The sequence below is a fragment of the Mirounga leonina genome, unplaced genomic scaffold (genome assembly GCF_011800145.1).
Source record: "Mirounga leonina isolate KUSES-001 unplaced genomic scaffold, KU_Mleo_1.0 Mir_127, whole genome shotgun sequence".
Lineage (NCBI taxonomy): Eukaryota > Metazoa > Chordata > Mammalia > Carnivora > Phocidae > Mirounga > Mirounga leonina.
This window is the reverse complement of record NW_023270316.1, coordinates 11,367,741-11,392,919: the sequence shown is the minus strand read 5'-3', so window position 1 is coordinate 11,392,919 and position 25,179 is coordinate 11,367,741. Positions and strand designations below refer to the sequence as shown.

Sequence of the window (25,179 nt, the reverse complement as noted above, 5' to 3'; positions counted from 1 at the left end):
TATCCGCAATATTCATCAAACTTGAGTTTTTCTCCAGTCCTTCCAGAAAAATATATTTTGAGATACAACCTGCATGTCATTAATAATTTTAGCTTCAAATTATTTGGTAGAAACTTCAGCCAGGATAAATCACTTCCCATGTGATTTATTTTAAACCTATAGAAGATTTTCTTAAAGGTTAATTTTATTTATCATCTTTTCCATAACAGTGGTAATGCCACTATTTGAAAATTCTCCATTCAGAACTGAATTTATTATTGCTTCTTAAAAATGGGATTTTTACAGTTCTTTTTTTATCAACTTAAAATTGTGTATAGTACGAAAATTGGGTAACTGAAATAAAAACATCTCAAGCAAATATTTGGTTAATATTACTATATATCAATGGAAACTATAACTTACATATAAGTACATATAAATATTTATGCAATATATATACATTCATGTATACAGTATATTTTTTCAAGTCTCTATTATAAACTCAGTGCTCATTTTTGCTCTTTTTGTATTCATTTCTTCTTGGGCAAAAATGACAGCTAAAGGAAATGATTGATCAGTAATCCTAAGATATCTTAATATAAGAATTTAGCATTTCTTTCTGTGTGGAGACTCTAAAGAAAAATGTGAAAGAATAGCAAAGTATATTACATGTGATAGATTTTAAAGGTACCTTGCTAGGTATATTCCTATTTTCTGCAGTATCTGACTATAAATACAGCTTTGCTTCATTTTCAGTTTTACTCATTATCATTATAATTTGGTTTTGGAATGATTTCGTTTAACTTTTTCAATATTTTTCATTTGTTAGAGCTTCACAAGCTAGCTAAAAACCAAGGACCGGGAAATGTTCATCTTTAAAATCTAGGTTCAATTAACAATTATAAAGGTCAAAAACAAGGTCACACCTTGACATAACAACTGTAAATATCACTGAAACATTCTAATTTCACTCGTGAGAAAACCATAGAGCAAATTAATAAGTTTACCTTAATAAGTTTACCTCTACTGGAATATAAACTGGGAATTTATATCTTAATAAAGAAAGAGAGGCTTTTTTCCCTCATGTAAGTCTTTTCATCTAGAGAATTACAAAGAATAATAACCCCCCCCCAAGTATTGAAAGCAAATTATTTTCATAGGTATCTGATTGCTGCTCATACACCTTTCATTTGTGTTTCCAAATGCAGGGCTTTACAAAAGAAATACTGTTGGGGCCAGATGGCCTTCTAGAAGGCTCCCTGAGAGAACTCAGAAGTCTCTCTAGCCAAAAATATTGTTTCCGCTTATTCAAGTGCCAGAAATCCCACTGCCACTCTTTCACGCAGATCAAATAAACCATCTAAAGATTTGGTTGTTGTCTTTGTCTGCTGAAAGGGTTGATTCCACTAATAGACAACAATGTACCCTCCCACACCCATGCATCCCACCACCCACAGCCTTTCCCCCCTTTATTTGTAAGTAGGAATACTAAAATCAGAACCGAGTGATTTCTAGTGAAAATGAAAACTGAAGGGATACAACTCTACTTTTGAGATGCTCGGTTATTACATTTCTCCCCTTATTTCCTTGTTCACTTAATATTTTTAGAACTATATGCCATAATTTTGACTTTAAAAAGTCAAATTCGTTAAAAAGCTGAGAGTCTGCCAATGAGGACTTCAGGGTTGATCTGATTAACAACAAATCGCAGATTTCTAAACATTTAAACTAAGGCAATACAATTCTAGTGCGATATATCCTATTTCACATAGTTTTAGTGGCAAATGGTTCAGTATTAGAAGATAAGAAATTGTATACGTAGGTTAAATCTGATGTTTTCTAAAGTTGTTTGCTTCGTCCTTAATTTAGAACATGCTCTTAGAGGTATTTTAATCGGAGTATTTCTATTCTGATTTATATTCTCAGGATATTTGTTTGCTCAGTTTCAATTAAAAATATAATTCTTTTAATTGGATAAAATCTCAGAAATCTACCAGTTAAATCCTTTCAGTTTACAGCTTAAGACACTGAGACTCAAGAAGGGTTTAGAAGTTACCTGCGGTCACTCACAGCTAAGGTGGTGATAGAGCACCTTAGCAGCATTCCGGGCTCACTTTGTAAATAAAGGTATGAACAGTTAGCATAAATGTGGCTTCACTTGGGTCACACTGAACCCCACACTAATGACCAAAACTAGATAGAGCCTTAAAACTGTTCAGTCACAAACAAAATGTGAATTTGGTTAGTTAAGATTAGTATCTTTCTCTTAGTCATACACTTTTTTTTTTCTTGCATGAGCAGAAACGGATGAGGAGGGAAAGAGCACAGAGTATCTGTGTGCCTTCCCAACCCTCCCTGCTATTATTCCCCACATCGCACCCTCCTTCTCAATTCTGTCCTGCCCCAGAAATACTTCTTGGCTCTGATTACTGCAAACCCTGCTCTGTTTTATTAGTCATCATTCGTTCCATCTCCCTGCGTAGATTGGAAACTCTCCGAGCTAGACTGGGAGCCTTTGGCAAAGAGGCCATATCTAGCCCCGAGCTCCGTTTCATCTCGCTCGAAGGACAGGTTCCCAATGTCCTGTGTCTCACTTAACACCTGTGGTTGCACAAACACACCATGGCTTTCAGTGTCTTTCATAGCAAGATCGAAACAAGGGCCATGAAAGGATGGTTTTACTCTTTGGACATCTTCTCTCTTTTTTCTCGTAAGAGTATTTCTCCCTTTTTGTATGTGTGGGTCTGGATGTGTGTTCTCTGTATGGCTTTTACTGTTTCTTCCTTGTTTTCCTTTCCATGAGTCCTTACTTGCTTCCTCTTTATCTTCTTTTCCTCTCACGTCATCTCTACACCCCACCACCATCCATTGCCTTCTCTCCTTTAGTCGATTATAAGAAGTTCAGAGCATTCTTTGAATTTTTTGTTGTACTTATTAAAGAATTTTGTAATTCTTTTTATATTAAAAGGAGGCAAATGGGATTCTTATTTTATTAAAAAATGTAAATCAAGAGTTTCTATAATTTTTTTTTCCATTTTAGGTTAGTGGGCCTGAATGAAAAGAAAGTAGGGAAATTTCTCACCACTACCCTAGAGAGTAAGGAATTCGGTCTACTGAATCACATACCTCCCCACAGCATCTTGGACAGAAATAGGTATACAATATGCATTTAGTAAGTACTGTTTGGCTAACTGGTTTCTAAATTTCTGACAGTGTCAGAAAGAAATTACTTGCTCTACGTATAACAATTAAAACACTTTTGTTTCCTTCTAGAATAATTGAAAAAATATTTTCACCTATTATTTTATCATTGCGCATCAGTTACATTTTAATAAATTTTTAAAATTTAAAGTGACTTTGAGCTAATGTTAGTTCATTTAGATGTGTTTTCCAAAGAAAGAATAAGCCTATGGTGTATAAAATAGAAGACGTTTAACATTTTTGCTGTTAGGTGCAAGCTACTTTAAAATGACTTACATTTGGGCCTCCTGGGTGGCTCAGTCGTTAAGCGTCTGCCTTCGGCTCGGGTCATGATCCCAGCGTCCTGGGATCGAGTCCCGCGTCGGGCTCCCTGCTCGGCGGGAGGCCTGCTTCTCCCTCTCCCACTCCCCCTGCTTGTGTTTCCTCTCTCCCTGTGTCTCTCTCTGCCAAATAAATAAATAAAATCTTTTAAAAAAATAAAATAAAATAAAATGACTTACATTCTCTGCTTTTCTCATAGGCAATACCAGCTTAAATTAGACATGAAATATTCTAAATTAAATAAAAACGTTTACACATTTAACTCGATGTTAAAAATAAAAATATTTTCTTTTTTTAAAAAATTTATTTATTTGACAGAGAGAGACACAGTGAGAGAGGGAACACAAGCAGGGGGAGTGGGAGAGGGAGAAGCAGGCTTCCCGCGGAACAGGGAGCCCGATGCGGGACTCGATCCCAGGACCCCGGGATCATGACCTGAGCCACCCAGGCGCCCCAAAAATATTTTCAAATAAGATCTCTGGTTTAAAAAAAATCTGAGTGGAAGGTGATAGCTGCAGAACCCTATATAATTGCTAAAAATCAACCAATTATACACTTAACAATGGGCAAATTTTATGGTATGCAAATTATACCTCAGTAAAGCTATAAAAAAAAAACAGAAAATTAAGTACAACATCTAATGTTCTAGCAAATGTGGAAACTCCTTTAAATTGCAATATGCTTATAAATCTAATTGTTTCACCTCAGTAGGTAGCTTTCCACATGGCATACTTTTTCCAAATTCCCTTATCAAAAGATATTTAAAATAAAGACTTGTCTGTCCCTACCTGATCATTCTGCCTGAATATTTTTAAAGATAAATCTTGCAGTCTACACTTCATGGGCTCTGAGAAGAACTTTCAAAACAAAGGCACCTTTGGTCTCCCCTGTCCGTTTGTAAAGTAAGGATGGCTCTGATCCACTGAGACCCTCCATCTGGGCAAGTAGACAACTCAGGACTGGTCACATATTAACATAATAGACCCAAGCATTCACCTCTGCTCTCCTCCCTACTCTCCAGCCACCTCCGTCTTCCCTGCCAAATTCATCTTTCAAGCCTTCCACTGTTTCTTCTTTTCTCTTTCCACTTCCCAAAACTGTTGGTAAAGTCCCCAAATAATCTTACCAGTGGATAACACAAGTGTTTCTATTTTCTGTGCAGAACTAAAGCTAAATGATTTCATGCTTCCTTTTTAAAAAGCAAAATGTTAATGAATGTCATTTTACATTCACTCAATTTCCACATCCCAAGGAATTTCCTCCTTTTTATAAATGCATCAGGCCATGCATCTTTGCTAGTACTCTTCATTCTCCTGCTCTCTCTTGCTGGAAACACCGTCTTTCTGTTTTACTACCTCCTCCAGTGTAAGCGATGTTCCCAATTTCAGATCACCTGCCTTTGATTGGTGTCTCCTCAGCCGATATTCTAAGTTTTTAAATTCTTTTAAATGTATTTGTCTTCAAATACTGATGCTGTGTCAAATTATATATAGCATCTGATTCTAGTTTCTTAAAGGGATAATTCAATCTATGATTTATAGTTTAGAGGGGGCAGGAAGCTTTAGGCATGAGTGGGCCTCTACTCACTGCATCTTCAAGAATGTTGATGTCCCGGCGCCTGGGTGGCTCAGTCCGTTAAGCGTCTGCCTTCGGCTCAGGTCATGATCCCACGTGGGGGGTCCCTGCTCAGTGGGGCCCCGCGTGGGGGGGTCCCTGCTCAGCGGGGAGCCTGCTTCTCCCTCTCCCGCTCCCCCTGCTTGTGTTCCCTCTCTCAATCTCTCTCTCTCTGGCAAATAAATAAGTAAAATCTTAAAAAAAAAAAGAGAGAGAGAGAGAATGTTGATGTCCCTCAGAACCCTTAAAGCTACTCCAAAATCATAAAATCCTGTTACGGTTCAAATTCTGTGCTTCTCACTGCACCTTTCTGTGATAAATGGAATTAAATCCTCTCTGGCTGACATCAGCACTGGCAGTAACAACAGTGATGGGGGTGGTGGTGACAGCAGTCCGTGTCGGGGGACACAGTCACAGCCGTGGCGACAGCAAGGGCAGTGAGTGGGGATACCAGCTGCAGGTCCCGTGGACTGACAGCCTGTTCAGTGACAGGCCATTGCCTACACTAATTTACTTAATGCTCACAGCAATTCTGAAAGGGAGGAATTTTCATGCCCATCTTACAGGTGAAGAAACTGAGGTTCAGGAAAGTATAGCGTTGTTTGCTGTGGATCACACAGAGCTAGGAAAAAGCAGAGCTTGGATTCAAGGTGTAGACGACCTCAGAGGCCATATTCCTAGCCTCTCCATCAAGGTGCCTTAAATGGGAGAACCCAGAGAAGCAAGAGCCTTTCTCTGTATGTATCTGTGTGCACTTTTTGTTTCAGCTGCAAGCTACAGAATACCACTCAGAATGCCCATCCTAGAAAGTTGTCCATTTCTGTTAGGTGGAAAGTCACAGAGGGGCTGCCTGGACAGGTGATCCTTGCTGTGTCCTCTTGGGCCACGCTGACTTCGCTAGTAGAACTGCCTGCACCAGGGCCCTGCCTTTCATACCCCATTGATGGTTCCGTGCTCTGAGTTCTTATAGTCAGAGAACTACAGGGAAAAAGATGGGAAGGATAAGAAGGGAGCTTCTCCAGGTTTTTTCACCTTTCAGAAATTGGAAAATAAATCTGATAGGCTGCCCAGGATGCAGGATTCCCCACACCCCACACCCCTTCTGAGGCCATGTCTGAGGGGCCTTCCTGAACAGTTCAACAGGCCTGAGTGGTCACTGCATTCCCCAGTTTGGTGCAGAAGTAACCCCCATTCGGATATTCCAACTATTGCATTCTTAGGAATCATTTAAAGGGCTTCCCCATCAAAGGCCATGGAACATCATCTGTCAGAATTTTAGTACTAATAGTAATGACACATCAGCCCAATGTGAATTGTTGACCATGCAGAATGGCTTCAGTTGAACTTGTAGAAATTCATATAGAGCTACATTAGCCTTGAAATTCTCTGGCCATAGCAGTAATTGGCTATTGACTTTTAATTCAAAATATTATTAAAATACCTATCAAATTATCACTACAACTTAAGTGTTAAAATAAGAAAAATGTGTTCCCTATTTCCCAAGTCTTCAGAAATATCCGTTTACTCTCTTAATGGCAATTTAAAAAAATGTTTATCTATAAAGCAGAGGGTTCCTGATACTCAGAAGCATATACAAGGATCAAATGTCACCTCCTTTAGTCCTTCTTACATATGCTTTAGGTATTTTGAGGACTTAAAATGTCATTCACATATTTATTATTGATTTTCTTCTCACTGAAAATATCCTGCAGTATTTCTGGTGTCATAATTACAGTAAAAGCTGTCAAGTGGAAACTCAGGATGGAAGCATGTTATATTTCAGTTGTTCCCGAATTCATTTATTAAAATTACATTTTCAGGGCACCTGGGTGGCTCAGTTGGTTGAGTGTCCAACTCTTGATTTCAGCTCAGGTGGTGACCTCAGGGTCATGAGATGGAGCCCTGCGTTGGGCTCCAGCTCAGCACAGAGTCTGCTTGTCCCTCTCCCTCTGCTCCTTCCCTGCCCCCGTGCTCGCTCGCTCGCTCTCTCTCAAATAAATAAATAAATAAAATCTTAAACAATAAAGTGAAATAAAATTACATTTTCACATATTTGCTTATCTGCACCTTACCTACATACATTTTTTTCAGCCTCATCCTAAGTAATAATACCTCTGAAGTAACAGTTTAGATATGGTAGTTATTTTTTGAAAATCACATCAAAATAAAATTTTTAAATATACAGTATCATGTAAAATAAATATATATTTTTAAAAAGTGTTATATTTAAATATTTTTCTGTAACCATCTCAGCATTGTTACCAGTCATACTTTGGAGTACACCAAATAGGGGAAAGAGTTTGGGATTTGGGGTGATAAACCTTAGATTCTAGTCCTATCCTTCCCATAAGTTCCTTTAAAAAGGTTAACGAAATCTGAACTGCAGTTTTTGCATCCGTAAAACAGAAATTACCATGCCCTGCCTCCTGCAAGTAAGATGTCTTTGAAATGTTTTGTAAAATCATAAAGTACTATCAGATGAATCTCTTTTTTTGGCAATGGGTCTTACTAATAAGATTGCACCTCCCCAATTTTCAGTTTGGAAGTAAATATTCCAGGCCTTACTAAGGTCTATAGTTAAACTAGAGCGTAGGCTTGAGAGAATCCATATTTCCTCCTCAACGGAGAATGAACATCCATCCCTCCCCCTGGTGCCCAGGTCAACCTATCTATGATGGTCCCACTCAGAATCAAAGCTGGACCGGGCCAGCTCTTAGCTTTCCCATTGTTGGATCCCTAGAGCACCCTTAGAGGGAGAATGCCCAAAATAGAGGAAAGGAAACAGGTGGTTCAACCTCTTCCCCTCAAGGTCCAGGAAGGAGCAAGTAGTGGGTTCACCAGGGCATGCAACAAGAACAGAGGGATTCCGGTGGGTTCCAGTCCAGCTTCATCAAGAACAAGCTAAGTCCTTCCTGCATAAGGAAAGTCAAGCAGCTAATGAGGAACAGAACCAGCAATCATCCATCTTAATATAGGCTGGATCAGGCTCCCTTTCCTTAGATCCTAGAGAATCCCATTCAGCCATAGACCGATGCAGTATCTCATACTGTGATCCTTTCATTTGCTTGATCTATTGAATCACTGGTGACCAGAGGCATGGAGGGCTCCTGCAGAACAGAGAAAGTCAACCCCACTGGTGTGTCTCTATGTGCTGTTCCCAGTATCCCCCACCCCTCTCTTGTTCCTTTGGCATCCCTGACCTTCTAAACCTGACTTTAAATGTAACTGTTCCTCAAAGCCTTTCCCTAGCCAAACCACCTCCATTTTGATGGCCCTGTTTCTCTGTAGCTCCTCAGTCCTTAAGTACCACAAATATGACAGACTTGCTTGCACTTTAACTGTTACATCACTTGCATGAGTTAACCTGACCCCAAGCCAGCATCACATTTGTTAGGGAAAGTCACCGTGTCCTACTGGAGGCTCAGCAAGTGTTAGCCAACTGACCAGTATTACCAGACCAAGGAAAGATCAAGTGGCACAGAAAGATGCTTGCAGAATGAAGGAGAGGAGATGGGTAAGATAGATAGCATCTTCCCAAATCACTCTCCCCTCAGTCACCCAACTCGAGCCCCACAAAAGAGCCAGGCTCCACTCCAAACCATGTTTTGAGTACTGGGTTCTGGGCATTCAAAGATCTATGAGACATGGCCCCTTCCTCAAGAGTCTCACAGCTTAGTGAGAAAGACAGCAGTGTAAACAAATCATTACAATGGAGGGTGACAAGGGCTGTAATGGGAGGCTGTACAGAGAAAGGAAGAAGAGGGGCGCCTGGCTGGCTCAGCAGAGCATGTGACTCTTTTTTTTTTTTTTTTTTTTTTAAGTAAGCTCTATGACCAATATGGGGCTTGAGCTCACGACCCTGAGATTAAGAGTTGCACACTCTACCAACTGAGCCAGCCAGGCGCCCGGAGCATGTGACTCTTGATCTCAGGGTCGTGAGTTCAAGCCCCATATTAGGCATGGAGTTTACTTAAAAAAAAAAAAAAGGAAGGAGAATTTAGCCCTACCAGGGAATTCCAGAAACACTTCATAGACCTGACATCTTCTGACATTTTGAAGGATGAGGAGTTTACAGGAAAGACAGGGAAAGGTCCTTGAGAGCAGAGAACAGAGCATATGGGAGAGGTACAGAAGAGTGTGAGTGGGTGTGGATGCGGGTGGACTGGCAGGAGACAAAGCTGAGACCAGAGGCAGGGTCTGGTCTACTCATGGGGAGTCCTGGGATCCCTGCTTAGGAGATTGCACTTGATTTTGTAAGTCCAGAGGGAGCCAAAGCCAGGTTTAAGCAAATGGATAATCCTACCCAGTGTTTTAGAAAGATCACAACAAGATCCCAATTAGGAAGGTGCAACTCTCCAATCAGCGTCCCAGCAGTTTCTCAGTGAGACCTTCCCACTGTGCTGTGGGTACCTGGCACCCAAACTAACATCCTTAAAAGGAATGTCATAACCAAATCATGGGGTGACCAAGGGCTGTCCTAGGGCCTGTCCAAGGACTCTCCAGGGTGATAGGGTGAAAAATGGGAAAGACAGAAGAACGAAAGTGTCCATCAGAATACCTCAGTGGAGTATCATACCCCCTCCCCCTTTTTGAGGAGTAGGGAGGAGCCGCTGATTTTGTGAGTGAGGAAGAGCTCATCACAGGCCATGCTGGGCCTGCAAGATTTGAGTAAATAGAGGGCACAACCAAGAAGATCCTGAAGAGAAATTTCATAATGGCCAATGCTGACAAAAGTTTTAGGAATTCACTGGGAACTGCTGTGAGGCAAATATTTCACTGGGCATTAGGCTTAGAGTCATACAAGAGGAGTGTCACCCTACAAAAGGACCATGACAGCTCTACTCAAGCATTATCATTTGGGCCAACAGAGCGCCACCATCACCGGAACGCCCGAGAGAACCCCCCGAGTGCCCAGAGATGTGATTTGAAAATGAAAGTGAGTAGGGAAAGAATTAGATCCTTTCGTGTTTCTAGTAAATTAACCTTTTAGTACTCTAGAGACAAAGTTCTCAGGTATTAAGTGCCAGGGATGCAACATATATGTGGTATATATGATATATAACATTGCTCTAAATGTTTCCTGTGGATGATTACTGTCATCATCACGGCCACCCCCATCATCTCTCCTTTTGTTATTAAACTGTAAGTCAGACTCACCCCCATGAAGAACTTCCGGGTCTGGCAGAATTCATTTTATCTCGATGCTTATCTTAGCAACGGGCAATGAGTGAGTTGTTAGAAAAACCCTAGCCTAAGAGTACTTGTTTTCTTTGCGGTACAGATAACACATATGCTAAGATGGTGTTGCCCTTCACTTCCAGGAGTCTGAAACCCTACACGTGTGTATAGCAAAATGTGCCAAAGTGATTGACCAGGGATTTACTACAAGTAACTTCATAGGTAACTGTTGAGTAAGAGCCCATTGCATACAGAGCTCCATGGCCAGTCTAGCCGGGAATGCATGATCTGCGCTAGGGACACAGTATCACCTCCACATGAAATGTGTGACCTGACAACAGTGATCCTGAGTGCACAAGAAGGGCACTCATTTCAGACCCTCAGATCGCTCTGTGCTCATCACGCTGGCCTTTTTCCTGATTCTTTTTGCATTTGACGGCACCTGCTTCTTTTTTTTCCTGTCTCCTCCAGCACACGCTCCTTGAGGGCAGGGATCAGGCGGGATCCATATCAAAGTCAGCCTAATTATTTCTAAGCAGGGGAGCTAAAACACAGCACTTCTGCAACTTGAATGTGCTTTAGAATCCTGAGATGATTCCTGGCCAAGCCTCCACCCCCAGCCTTCTGCATCACACCATATAGGATGGGGCCCTATATGCATTTTAACAAGCCACACCCCCTACCATTCCCCTCAGATGGATTCTGGTCCAGTTGGTCAGGAAAGCCACTCAGAAAACACTTTTCAGTCTAGGGGTGCCTGGGTGGCTCAGTTGGTCAAGCATCTGCCTTTGGATCAGGTCATGATCCCAGGTTCTTGGGATGGAGCGCCCCCCATCGGGCTCCCTGCTCAGCAGGGAATCTGCTTCTCCCTCTCCCTCTCCCGCAGCTCATGCTCGCTCTGTCTCTCTGTCTCTCTCTCTCTCTCTCAAATAAATAAATAAATTAAATCTTTAAAAAAAAGAAGAAGAAGAAGAAGAAACACTTTTCAATCTATAAGCCTAGGGTATAAGCCTGGAGAACACCCTCTGGATCAGCTAGAGCTAGCTTTTGTCCCAATTCTACACCTCAGTAGCTACAGGGAAGGCATGTATCCGTTTCTTAAGTTCCTTGTGCCCCAGTTCCCTCAGTTACAAAATGGGGATAGATACAAGACTTAACAGAAACAAAATGGAATGGTGGCTGCCAGGGGCTTCCAGAGAGGGGATGGGGAGTAAGTTGTTTAATAGGTAGAGAGTTTCAGTTCTGCAGGATGAAAAATTTCTGGAGATCTGTTGCACAACAGTGCAAATATACTTAACATTAGAAAAGTGTACATTTCAAAGTGGTTAAGGTGATAAATTTTATGTTATGTGTTTTTGCCACAATGAAAAAGAAAAAGAATTTTTTAAAAGAAATTTGTAATAGGGTTGCATAATAGTATCTCCCTCACAGTGTTCTTATGAGCGTTACATGAAATAAAGCTTGTCAAGTCTCTGGCTCAGTCACTGATCTAGCAACTGCTCAAAAAATTATAGCTATTATTATTGTGGTAGTCCTGGTTGTTAAGGTAGTTAATTATGAATAAGTTACTATTTAAAGGCATTTTAAACCAAATTATAGTCTGAATCTTCAAGCTGATGGAGGCTCTCTTTATTTTTTGAAATGGTGTGCCAATTTCTCAGGAAAGCACTGGGCTGTAAAATGGAAACTTATCTCTAATCATTCATTAAGGACTGTTTCAAACCCTCCCCACAAATCCAAGTAACATTTGACAGACTGCATTTTTACCAGATCCTGACCAACAGACCCATTCACATTTCACATGTAGATCCTTATGTTAAAAACCCCAGCCATATTATAGGTCGATATGTGAAAGCAGGAGGATATTCATTTTAGGCGGTCTAATTCATAACACTAAGATCCTCAATTTGTAGAGATGAAGGAGACAAACAAAAATGTTGAACTTTGTTTTTCAGCTTAGGCTTAATGAAGGAAGTCAAGCAAAATCTGCCACCGTAAAAGAAAGAAATGATCTCCATGAAATATTTTGCATCTTTGATGTGCACGTGGAACCCAAAGCAGATTTGGGAAACATGGCATAAACCCAAGGCCGTCATTTTGATTCTCTGCGCATCGTTTTGATTTCATGTGCATCTATTCTAATTTTGTCTCTCCAGCCTATTATTTAAATCTTAGCAGGACAGATGTGCTGTTTTACAGGGCCATAATCCACTTGGTGGGCGGATAACCAGGAGGCCTTTGGTCTTCATCATTTACTCCAATAAGAAAACTAGACTATTGCCTTGTAAAACAGCGTGAGTCCCCCGCCCTGATTTCACATGCTATGCTAACCCATGGAACATCCTTGGAACTTCTAACTGAATTCATAAAACTCATCATGGTCACAGAGATGACCAAAATTCACTCTAGGCTGAACGAAATTAGGCAAAAGTCAATCTAGAAATATAAACAGTAAAAATGAGAGGGTTGGAAAATGACTTCAGGTATAGGATTTTAGGCCAGCACAGGTTCTCATATGAATCAGATTTATCATTCTAAGGCTGAGAAGGTTAGATACCCATTGGTGAAAACTCTAATCCCAGTGGCTTTTAAATCTCTCTTGATTGAAAAATAAATTCTAGGGGCACCTGGGTGGCTCAGATGGTTGGGCATCTGCCTTCAGCTCAGGTCATGATCCCAGGGTCCTGGGATCGAGTCCCACATCGGGCTCCCTGCTCGGCGGGGAGACTGCTTCGCCCTCTGCCTCTGCCTCTGCCCCCCCCCCTCTCTGACTCTCATGAATAAATAAATAAAACATTTTAAAAAATAATTAAAAAAATGAATTCCAAAGTCATTACTAAGGATTCCCTGCCACTTTTTGGGGGGGGGGGGGATATTTTTTTTTTTTTTTTCCCTGCCACTTTTTAAAATCTCCATCCTATGTGTAATTCTTGTAATTGTGGGAGATAAGGGTTTTCAGAGAGACCAGGAGCCCCATCCCAGAACTTTTGAGTAATGACAACATTGTCTGTCAAGAGGTGGTACTTGTGAAATCAGAAATGGGCGGCAGTATATGCAGCTGGACCATCAGCAAGAATTATGATTGCTCCCATCCACCAGCATCCTTGCCAACAGGTGGAAGGAAGGAAGAGAAGAGCTGTGATTGTAAACAGCAAGAAGAAGTGATTAAAAGAATGTAAATAACCAGACATGAACTTCAGATTCTGGGCATACTGCCTTCTGTCCAGTTAATTTTTTTTTCTGATGCAGTAAAGACACTACCTCGTTACCTTAATACGGGGGTTTCTAATAAAGGCTTGAGGTTCCAATACCCAAATATTAACTCCAGCTCTAACTTCTCCTAGTCACATACCTTGGAAAATCACTTAACTACCCTGGGCCTCAGTTTCCTCATCTAGAACAGGACATAGATCACATGCACATTCACTAAGTATTTGCAGAAGCTTAAAAGAAAATGTATCCGTAAAATGGGGATAAACTAGGAGTTCTCAGAAATTCTTTCCAGACTCACCATTCAACAGACCTGTGACTTCTTTGTTACAGGCTCATGTCCCTTGTCATTCTAGTCCTCTTCAGCATGTATATACCAACAGAGGAATCTCTTTTTATTAAGTACAGTCCTACCTTACATTTTCTCATCACATGGTAGTGTTACCCCTCAGTTATGTTACAAGAAGGAAGCATTTTGCCATTAAACTGATGATACAGTTATTTTTTCAAACAACAATTGGTGACCAGAGCATGTTACTATTTTTTAAGTTCTATGCAATATTTTTAAAACTATATAAGGAAGTATTTGCATTTCCTTCCATAGTTGTTTTCTGCTTGATTTCAAGAGTTAAATGAACAGTTTCAAATACCTTCTGTGTGATGCTTTTCCCCTCCATTAAAATGCTGAAGGGTTTGTTTGGGTTTTTTTCCCTCTTTAGGAGGAAAAAAGAAATCTTTCCCCTGTAATTTACTTTGGCTTTCTCAAAAGTTGGGTGGGAAAGTCAATATAATTCAGGTAGAATCTAAAATGTTCTTGTTGTACAAGTGTGCACAGAAAGGAAGCCTATAATTTCTGAACATTCTTTCAGGAAGTTTGTGTTCTCTGTTTTCCAGGGAGCCTTTACTTTCCAAGGGAGTATGACCGACAAGCCGTTACTGAAGCAAGCCCAGAACATTGTTACGCTTGCCACATCCATCAAGGAAAAATGATCTGTTAAATGAAGCTCTCATCAGGTGGGCTGAACATATACAGTGGGTTTCTTAAAGACAAACCATAATACTCAAGGCAACTTGTTAGTATGCCAGATTGGAACCTTTCTCCCATTTACAGTTCAAATGGTTACAATGTTAATCACAATTTTTGTGGGTGTATTATCTCACTGGCCAGTTATTCCTCTAAAAATGAACTTTCTCCTTTTTGATTCCAAGCTTAGGACTTTATTGCTCATTAATGTGTTACAAATATGCACTTATGATTTCACAGGGAGATAAAATAGTGGAGAGAGATGGGCTGGGGGGATGTTAGGTCTTTAATGAAACAGATCTTTCTCGAATATGTCCGCTCCCTTCACATTTCTCATGTTAGATGTTTCCCACATTGTTCATTAGTCGACACTGTAAATAGTTTTAAGGCCAGTCTTGTGCCTCAGTCGTTAAGCGTCTGCCTTGGGCTCGGGTCATGATCCCGGGGTCCTAGGATCGAGCCCCGCATCGGGCTCTCTGCTCAGCGGAGCGCCTGCTTCTCCCTCTCCCACTCCCCCTGCTTGTGTTCCCTCTCTCGCTGTGTCTCTCTCTGTCAAATAAATAAATAAAATCTTTAAAAAAAATTGTAGTTAAATGAAGGGGTTACGTTTATTTCACTAGAAATCTGATAAAATGAGAGATGGCATAGAAAACTTAAGTATCAGATAGCTTCTAAAAATAAATCTTCAAAGCTGATTACTCTTAACCTCCACCTCCCAAAATGAAACATCCATACATTTGAACCGGTAGATGAGAACTATGAAAGCCCTCATCCTGGGTGAATGCTTTGGGTCAACAGTTACCAGCAATTAAAAAAAAATGTGCAGAAACACAAGACCATCCATTCTCTCCCTTAATTTCCCCATTTAACTGTTTGCCATGGAGGCCGCTTCCCCCTGTAAATGTATGGCCGGGACAGGGCCCCCTCAGCAATAAACTTGTAGCCTCTAAGAAGACACAATGCGGCCGAGCTGGTGCATATGGTCCCCTGCGAGATTTGCATCACATTAGAGATGCTGCTGCAGGTCATACGGGCGGTGTGGTTAACGGGCTTAGTAAAGCTGTTTTGAAGAGGTTAACCCAGCTTGTAGGAAGGGTAAATAAACATAACAACCAGCCATTCTTCCCTATTCAGCATGTGCTCTTATACTGAAGGCTAAAGGGTATTGAAGCTGGGGAGGATCAACTTGTGTTTGCCAGAGGACGCCAATGAAATCTGAAACACCAACAATCAGAGATTTTGTTTCTGCTCCTCATTAAATCATGAGCTTTTGTGTTGAGACTCTGGACGACTGTTCTTTAAGAAATTCACAGAATGGGAAGTTTTAAACTCTACACCAACCTTTTCATGACCTACACAGCCGCAAAGCTGCTACTCTTAGACAAACACCGCGGGGAAGGCTGTTCTGTTTCTTTAAATTTGTAAATAGAAAACAGTTGTTTTTTTATTTTCATTTTTCACCTCCTCCTACACCCTGGTTGTTTATTTCCTCCATGGCCCCAACGGTATGGCCCAGCCAGGGGTCTGCTCTGCCCCTGCTTCTTGCAGTTCCTACAGGAAGCCGAGAGGTAAGTGGAGTTGAAGGTTATATACAAGGAGGGGCGCCATGGAACCCAAGCCGAGTGGGAGAGGCCCACACACCGTCCCGCAACCCCCACCCACCCAGTGCACTGAAGGAAGGGGATGATGCAGTTCTGCCAGGCGGGCGGAAGGAACCGGATCCAGGCAGGACGGTTCTGGGGAAACACATTCTGGAAACACCAACTAATAATCCCAAACCTGGGATCTGAGGCCACAGCTCTTGAACGGGGACGGGATGTGCTAAGCTGGGGTCCCGGCCTGCCTCGGGCGGGGGGGGGGTCTCCTCTCCTCTGCGCACCCCTCTCTCCAGCCCCTCCTGAGAGCACTGTCACTCTTCACCTTGGCCATCCTGTGCTGTCCCCGAATTAGCTAGAAAGGAAGGTGGGAGCTAGCCGCATCCTCACATGGCGCGGCCGGAAGGAGGAGGACGGTATCTCAGCCAGTGTGGGAAGAAGACTGGCCTCCAGTCACACTGGGCTTTAGGCCTTCGGGGCGGCGGGCAAGGGTCATAGGAAAAGCAGCACGCCCAGTAAGGTCCCTCTCCGGGTGGTGCTGAGAGCCGGGACGTGGCTAGGACTCCCCACCGCCATCACCAACAGGCCCGTGGGTTCCTAGATCACCACACCTTTACCTGACACCCAAATGTCACATTTATCATCTTCCTTGTAACCCTGTGTTCCCAATTATGGTCATATCATGAGACTAGGACCCACTAGGGCCAAAAATCTGGACCACTCTGCTCTGGTCCCACTCCGAGCAGAAACCCTGACCGAGGGCCCCCAGAAGAGGGTTTAGTTAGGGTCAGAGGTCCTGGGGAACTCCTCCAGTTGGCAGTGGACTACAAGAAGAGGACCTCGCAGCCATCCGATTAATTAAAAACCATACCTGTTTATATTTTGTGTAGCTCATCACAAGCCGCTTCGCCATATCACCCCCTTGTTATTAATTCTTGGGGGCTAAATTATGGGTAACACTATTAAAACATTATCAGAACTAATGAGAAACAATTACTTAGAAAATGAGCCAGGACAAGATTGAGTTGAGAACATCAGTGGTGATCACTGTAGATTAGTTTAATAAATCATCAGGTGCGGGGCAGGACTGTATGTATGCAAAGCCCTGTCACGGGAAAATGAAATTGAGATTTTTTTTTTGCATAATTTTTTCATTAATCTCAATAGGACCCGTGTGGTGTAGATTGTTTTATTCCCCTAATACCTTGCCTGAGGGGGGGTGCCCAATAATGTCTTCATTGTTTTACTGAGGTCTTAATGACAATCTGTGACAACCTCATTTTAATGTATAGAGGATTATATCAATACAATCATGTTTTATTGAAATGGTGAGGCGGAAACGCCAGTGGAGTCCCGCACTGTCTGTGAGCACAAGTTGGGAATTTCCCCGGCATCTGGGTGCAGTTCCCTTCAGATTTCGAAGTACTGAACCGCTCGCTGCCCTCAGGTCCTCTCCTCCAGGGACAGGCTGGGAAAAGCTCCCTCAAGGAGACTTCACCACCTCCTATTTGAATTTGAAAGTAGCTCGTTGCTTGCCATATTTTGCTGGGTAAATGGAACAGACCTCGTAGGGTTTGTCTGTTTCCTTTTCTAAAATATACCTGTTACCCTCATCTTTAACACATTAACCCTTAATAGTTCTGCCCTCGTTCCTCGTTGGGGAAACTGACCTTCACTGGAGACGTTGTATTTTCTAACTATGTCTTGAGAGGATAAAAAAGAACACATGCTTTTTAATTCGAAGGACATTCTGGTTTTATGGTTTCCGTTCATCTTGGAAAGCTAACTGTCGTCCGTTTTTAGTTTTCAGTTTTACCTCTAGTACTTGGAAGGCAACTGATCGTACGAAACAGGTTATGAGATTACCAGCAGGATCTTGTGCATATTAATGCCGGCGAGGGCCACCGAGCCGGTCTGTCACCGCGGAGTTTATGCCCCAGGCTCGGGGACACTGTCCTCGCAGCCCAGAGACCCTCCCCCGGTGAAAGGCTTTCACGCTGCAGTTTCGGGGGGAAGTGGAGGAAAGTAATTAGCAGAGCTCAACATTTGAATGTTAAAACTTTCATCTTCCTTTCCGCGCTTTATTTTAACTCGGGCCGGGGGTGGGGGGCGAACAGAGCGAACAAAATGGCAATTAAAATGCCTAACTTAGTACCTGAAAGCTTGCGCCGTGGTACCGGGCAGCTTTTTGCCGCCCTGTGATGGGTGATTGCGGATGTTTGGTGGTGGTTTGTTTGCATTCCAGCAATTATCTGGCCGCATATTTCCTTCCGAATCGGTAAGAACTGCCAACGACATAAAGAGTGTGATGTGTGGGAAGAAACTGAAATCGTCGTTAGCGCCTTTTGTGGTCGTTGGCCGTCGATGCGACCCGTTCCAGCTAAGCGGGCTGAAGCCTGCAGAATTTTCATTTAAAAAAGAAAGAACAAAAACAAAAAACTGTTTACAGGTCTGGTAAAAGACCAGGGATTTGTCGCTCGCGCCCTTCCTTTTGACATTTTTGTCTGGAAGGGAGCGGCTCGGGGTTTGCGCTTCCGACGGGAAGGGCTCGGCGAGCCGGGGCTGCGCGCCCCGTCGGAAGGACGTGCGCCCGCGGGGCCCGGACACGCGGAGTCCGCGTCCCCCGCCGCGCGCGCTTCCCGAGGACCGAGGGCGGCCGGCGGCGCGCGGGGGCACCGGGCCGCGGAGCCTGGGGGCGCCGGCGGCACCGCGCGCGCCGTCCCTTCCCGGCGGGGCGCGGCCGGGGCCGGGGGAGCCCAGTGGGCCGGGGCTGCGGGCCCCGCTCGCCCGCCCGCCCGGAGCCCGCGGGCCTGTCGCGCAGCCCCGCTGTAATGGTGGCAGATCAAAGGCTGCCCCGTGTCCCCGCGGAGCCCGGGACGATCCCGCGCCTTTGTGAGCTGTTGCTAGGAGCCGGAGAAACTAAGGGAAAGTGTCAGGAGCATGTTAATCAGACTCGTTACAGTGTAACAATAACGTCTCTCTCGGGTCTCCCAGGCCCCCAGCACCCCTGGCGCACCCCGCGCACAGGCCCGACACCTGCGCGGGGCCCTCGCGCCTGCCCTGGGGACCGGCCGGCCCCGATGTCCCTCCGGCTCGAAGTCAGCGCCTGGGCCGGGAGCAAGGACGAGCCCTCGGACCCTGCAAGCGACCGGCGCATCTCTTGGGCCCAGATCCCCTTGACCAGACCCCCGCGCGCCCTTAGTCTGTCGGGCTCCAATCCGGATGCGTGGCCGGAGGGACCTGCGGAGGACTCGGGTCCCCCTGCTTTCAGTCATTGAGTTGAATTTCCCACGATATTCAAACACGGTATTAGAATCAAGAGAAAAATGAGCATTCCATTTTGGGTGGCTTTTTTGCTTTTGCTTTTTGAATCTTCAAAAGATTCAAAAACCAACTTTTCCAATTTCCCTGCCAAATCCATAGAGGATACTGTAAGTGATCATCCCGAGTTTAAAAACGAAACAAAACAAAAACAAGAAAACTTTTCTGAAAGTAAGGATTTCTCTGAACTTTTTTCAGAGGATCCATTCATTCATTCGTTTATTCATTCAACAAACATCTGTTGAGCCCCACCCAGTGCCAAGCAGCCAGCTAGCATGAAAGTCGTAGGACTGGTTCCGGATGCACTTTTCTTTCAAAATTAAAACGCTCTTGTGTGAAGTCAAAGGAAGAGCAAAGGCGTAAAATAATGTCAAATGCCGCAACAAAAGTGCCATTGACGACAGTAGTGAAGGTAACGAGAGAGGTGCGGATTAAGAATTTAAAACATGTGAAAAACTACAGACCGTATGCTTGGAAAACCAGCCACTTCTTGCACCCATTTTATCTCCTTCTCCCCTCCTCTTTTGGTCTCCAGGAGCTCGGCCAGTCTGCAATCCTGAGGCCGGGAGTCCTGCCTGAAGTCTGAAGAGTAAAGTCAGCTTGTAAACAGCCTGTCCGACTTCCTAAGGGAACAAACACTCAGGCTTGTCCCGTTCTCCCCTTGGCTGTACACAGGGAATTGGAAAGCTGGGCTCCAGCTTAGGACAGAATTTGGCCAACCGGGGGTGCCTTTCTCCAGTATGAGCTCTTGTTCAGGAACCAAGGAAGTTCCCTTGGTTTAAGTGCTGAACCCTAAGTCAAAGACAGAGCTTTCTATTTAACGGAAGGGATAGAAAACTCACCCTTGGAGTATCTGTGCCTGTTGACCTAGAGGGAGTCCGTAACTATGTTAGGCTTCTCCACTGGTCAAAATCAATTTCTCACACTGTGTGTGCAACATGTAAACATATAGAAAACTGGTCCCAGAGATCAGTCTAAGCCCTGGAAGGAATTTTCAAGATTCCTCTCATTACATGTTGTGAGAGAGCTGATATACTGAAAACTCCATCTTGTGAAAAACAAGGAAGACCAACCACCAACAGATGTTAAAATATCTAGCTAAAGGGGAGAAATTCAGTGAAAACAAACTGGATTTTTTGGTCTACATAATGCCACATAGCTGGTTTGGCCGGGTTCTGTTTTGTTTTGAAACAATGAAGAAATTGCCTTAGTTATTCAGACACAGAATTAAGAGAAAAATGAACATTCCATTTCAGATAGCCTTGTGGTGGAGAGTTTCTTCAGAAGATACACACTCTAGGTATGTGGCTTAATTTTTTTTTAAAGATTTTATTTACTTTTTTGACAGAGAGAGACACAGCGAGAGAGGGAACATAAGCAGAGGGAGTGGGAGAAGCAGGCTTCCCGCTGAGCAGGGAGCCCGATGCGGGGCTCGATGTGGGGCTCGATGTGGGGCTCGATCCCAGGACCCTGGGATCATGACCTGAGCCGCAGGCAGACGCTTAAACGACTGAGCCACCCAGGCGCCCCTTAATTTTATTTTTTTTAATGGGCTCTTTTGAGTTCCAGGGAAGGAAGAACATAAAAGCTAACATGAATTTCTGGCTTAGATTCTCCGGGGAAACTGTGTTAATAACCCAAACTCCCAAACGAGGAAAGGACCACACCCGTTTCCTCCAGTGGGTTTCCAGGGACTGGAATTCGGGCAGCAACTTCCGGCGGCGGCGTGGGGGGAGACTCGTGGGGGGAGACTCTGCGGCGCATCTCCCAGTCTGGCTTGAGGGAGCTCCCACCAGCAGCAGCCCCACGGGCATTTCCACACCAGAGCCGCGTCACCTCTGTCAAGGGGCTCTGGCCACGAGCAGCCGGGCTGCGACTGGTGGTAGTTCCTGACCCTCTTCTGCAACCCCCTCCTCTCACCCAACAAACTCCTAACCACTTTGCAAGGCATACCTTGAAGGTCACGTCTGAGAGGTGTCCCCAGCTGCCCACAGACGACTCGCTGACCCTCCCCCAGTCCTTCCATTGCCCTGGATCAGATGGTGGCTGTTGTGTGTGTGTGTCCCCCAAAGAGTGTGGATGCCCTGAATCCTGGACGCTGCCATGCATCTCGCGTCCCTCTCCTGCTCACCTCTCCCCCCCAGCAAGGGTTCGCTCCAAGGGTGATCATTCGAATCGGGAACAGAGTCTTTCTCCGTCAGACACTTAGGTTCTAATCCTGGCTTTCCGATGACCAGGTTGTGTCACATTCAGACAAGTCGTTTATTCTCTCTGAGTATCAGTTTCTTCAACTAGAACAATAATACCTAACTCAGAGAGTTGCTAGGAGGAGGCAGTGGGCACGGAATGCACCAGCCGGGTGCCCTCGCCCCGTCCCCACTCGCGCGCTCGGCCGGCCGGGCCGGGGCCGGGGAGGTCAGCAGACAGCCCCCAGCTGTCAGCCACCCGGCAACATCTGCCTCAGCTGCACACAGCTGCCCAGACTCTCAGCCTCCTCGGGGCAGCCTGCATCCGGTGATGTGTAGATTTTACCACGATTTAAAAAAAAATCATCTTTAGAAAAGAATGAATGTCAAATAAATAAAAACAAACAAATAAATAAATATGGTATTTTTTCGAAAGTACTAGCATCATGCTTTCAGGCATTCAGGAAAGGTCAGATAATTTCCATCTCGGTGCCCAGCCTGTGCTGCAGTCCAGGACGGGAACCCCCATCCCCCTTCTCCGCCCCCCGGACCCCCCCACCCACAGCAAAGCTGGCTGGAAAGTGAATTTCTATCAGGTGAACCCCATTTTCTCGTTCACTTTTATTGGCCACTGAAGGCTCTGGCCTCACAGGAGAACATACTGGTGGGACCGACCCCCTGGACACGCTGGGCGGGGTGGCACACTCCCAACAGCCATGCACATTCCAGGGGAGCTTTGTGGCTCTTTTGCTGTTGTTGTTCAGAACCCCCGAGTCCCATTCCTGGACCATGGAAATTTCTTTCACCGTAGAGCTGTTCTGACTACGAATTCATGTTAGCATCCTGTCCAACCACCCTGATTTTGTCCTCACTGAAGCTCGGGAAGATTATGCAGTACCGATTCCTGGCGGAAGGGGGCTCCATCCACATAGAAAACACAGAATAGGAGCGGCCTCCTGGAGCTGCCCAAATATTGGCCCTTTCAGTGGACTTGCTCAAGGTCACACAGCTGGCAAAACCAAGCCTACAACGAATGTCTGAATGTCTTGAAATTAAAGCACTAAACCACACAGCTCCACACCCAAGAATTCCTCAGATTTCTGGTGTTACATTAAGTTCCCCACTAAGGAAGCTCCAAATCAGTTTTCTGAAACAATGAGAAAAAAGCCGAAACCTCTTTTCCTTTTTTTTTTTAAGTAGGCTCCACGCCCAACGTGGGGCTTGAACTTCCAACCCCGAGATCAAGAGTGACACGCTCCACGGACGGAGCCAGCCGGATGCTCCATAGTCCTTCATTTACTGTGAACTTGGCACGGAAACCTCGTTTTCACTAACTGCCTCCCTCAGACACAGTCCCGGACCCAGCAAAGGTATCTGAGCTCATCACAACTGAAACAAGTAGTCATCAGACGCAGTTAGGAGACTCCACCAGCGGGCAAATGCCACCCTGAAGTGGGCCTCCATGGCCCCTGGCTCCTGTAGGCCCTGGATCACCCCCTAGATGGAACATTTTGCGTGACTGCCCACTGAGGACTGGTCTAAGTGGCAGGAGAATGTCTTGGGTGGTCTGAAGATAGGAATCCCAGTGGAGGGATGAAGGAGCAGGACATAGCTCTCAAGGACAGAGGGTGCACTCACCAAGCCGTGTTAGCTCTCTGGGCCTCCTCTTGGCTCCAACCTCACTGCTTTGGCCGCTCCTCCGTCACCTTCATTCTCTGTCTCATCTCTCTTCTCTGGTCCCTGTGTCTGCTCTTGGTCTGCTTCTACTTCGCTTTTCCTTATAGTCTTACTTTCCTACCTCCCCTTGCCATTCCAAATGCAAAATCAACAAATGTAGCGAAGAAAACGAAATGGGGTAGCAATTTTTTTTCTAATTCTGTGTCCATGTTTTGGAGGTAAATCTAGCATCCTAAATCGGGGGCTGTTTGCAGGATGCTCCATAGTCCTTCATTTACTGTGAACTTGGCACAGGAACTTTATTAGCCCATTTTACTGCAGAGAGCCTGAGTGCAGGGGACAGCTAATATTGTACTTTGGGAATCAAAGTAGAAATGCCAACGAGGCTGCTAATTATTCAGTAAATTAAATATTGCTGCCCAAACTGCTATTCCTAATGTCCTGCATTTGATCATGCTGTCCTAATGCAAAGGCAACATTCAGATTCTATTTAAGCAATAAAGATGAGGATCCCGCATTACTGGCCCCTTATGTTTTAGTAGAAATTATTTGAGTATGCAACTGAAATTCATGATACTTATAAGTAACAAAGTTCAAGGATATAAAATTTGATTTCTATTGTGTTCTTTTTTTAAAAAGATTATTTATTTATTTATTTATTTGACAGAGAAAGAGACACAGCAAGAGAGGGAACACAAGCAGGGGGAGTGGGAGAGGGAGAAGCAGGCTTCCCGCGGAGCAGGGAGCCCAATGTGGGGCTCGATGTGGGGCTCGATGTGGGGCTCGATGTGGGGCTCGATGTGGGGCTCGATGTGGGGCTCGATGTGGGGCTCGATGTGGGGCTCGATCCCAGGGCCCTGGGACCATGACCTGAGCTGAAGGCAGCCGCTTAACGACTGAGCCACCCAGGCCACCCCTGATTTCTATTGTGTTCTTAACTGTATTCCTTCTGGGGGTGGGAAGGGGAACATTACCAGAGAGGTAGCAATAGTGATTATTTATAAAAACAGATATTTTCAAATTATGATAAATATTCCATTTTAGGTAACTAAGGATGTGAACCCCCAAATCATTTTTTACACCTTTGCTTTGTAAAAATCTTTTAAAAATCAATTAGTCTTTGTGTCATCTAGGGAATTTTAAATTGTGAAATATATTTATGAGAATATTTAAGGTAAATATCTCCAAAATAAGTAGCAAATGAATGGTCCATGAATTTGCATGCACTCCTTCTGAAAACAAGCACATTTTAAAATGGTTTGTTCAAACGGAACCATTGGTCTTTTTCCTTCCTCCTCAAAGAGCATATGTGTTAGATTAGTACTCAGAAAAGAGCGTGTTTTCATAGCCTCTGGTGCTGCATTTATAAAAATCATGATGATTTTAGGTCTGCACCTTCATTTTTTGAATTTTCAAAACTTGTCCCTTTTTACTCTTATTTTCTTTCAACAAAACAAAGACGGAAGAACCCTTTAAGAAATTTTATACATTCCCACAGAGTCCCAGTTTGTTGACCTTCAGGCCACAGAGTAAAACCTTTCTTTTAAGTCAAGCATTCCCCATTGGGAAGCGCTCCAGCTTTTTCTTTTTATGAGGAATTTTAACTGCTGGACTTAATTTAATTATTGTATTTTGTACATACTCCCAGAAGCCCCAGGGCATGAGCTTTACTTTTTTTCAAAACTTTCAAATGAATCTTTAGAAATGCACACTTCTGATGGTAATGTTCCTTCTTTCACTTGTATTTCTAATCTAAATACCAAACTTGCATCTATCTGTTTCCTGACTGATTCGTGGAGAGGTTTCAGCCTCTTTCCGCAGATACACTTGTGAGTAGACAAGTAAGGATGTGGTTATTTGAGCCTTTAGTGTG

General features: G+C 44.0%; 1 protein-coding gene across 4 annotated transcripts in view; it reads left to right on the top strand.

Moving 5' to 3' along the window:
* CLYBL (citramalyl-CoA lyase) overlaps positions 1–23,930 on the top strand; it is a 257,573-nt gene extending 233,643 nt beyond the window's left edge. For 2 of the 4 annotated variants that reach the window (XM_035003114.1, XM_035003115.1), the window contains exon 8: positions 14,398–14,983. In XM_035003114.1, coding sequence (XP_034859005.1) covers positions 14,398–14,493 — 96 coding nt within the window. In that variant the 3' untranslated portion in view covers positions 14,494–14,983. Of the gene's footprint in view, positions 1–14,397; positions 15,002–22,826 lie in introns of those variants that run through there. The other 2 variants (XM_035003113.1, XM_035003112.1) reach the window with 2 other exon arrangements.
* The last annotated feature ends 1,249 nt before the right edge of the window (positions 23,931–25,179 follow it).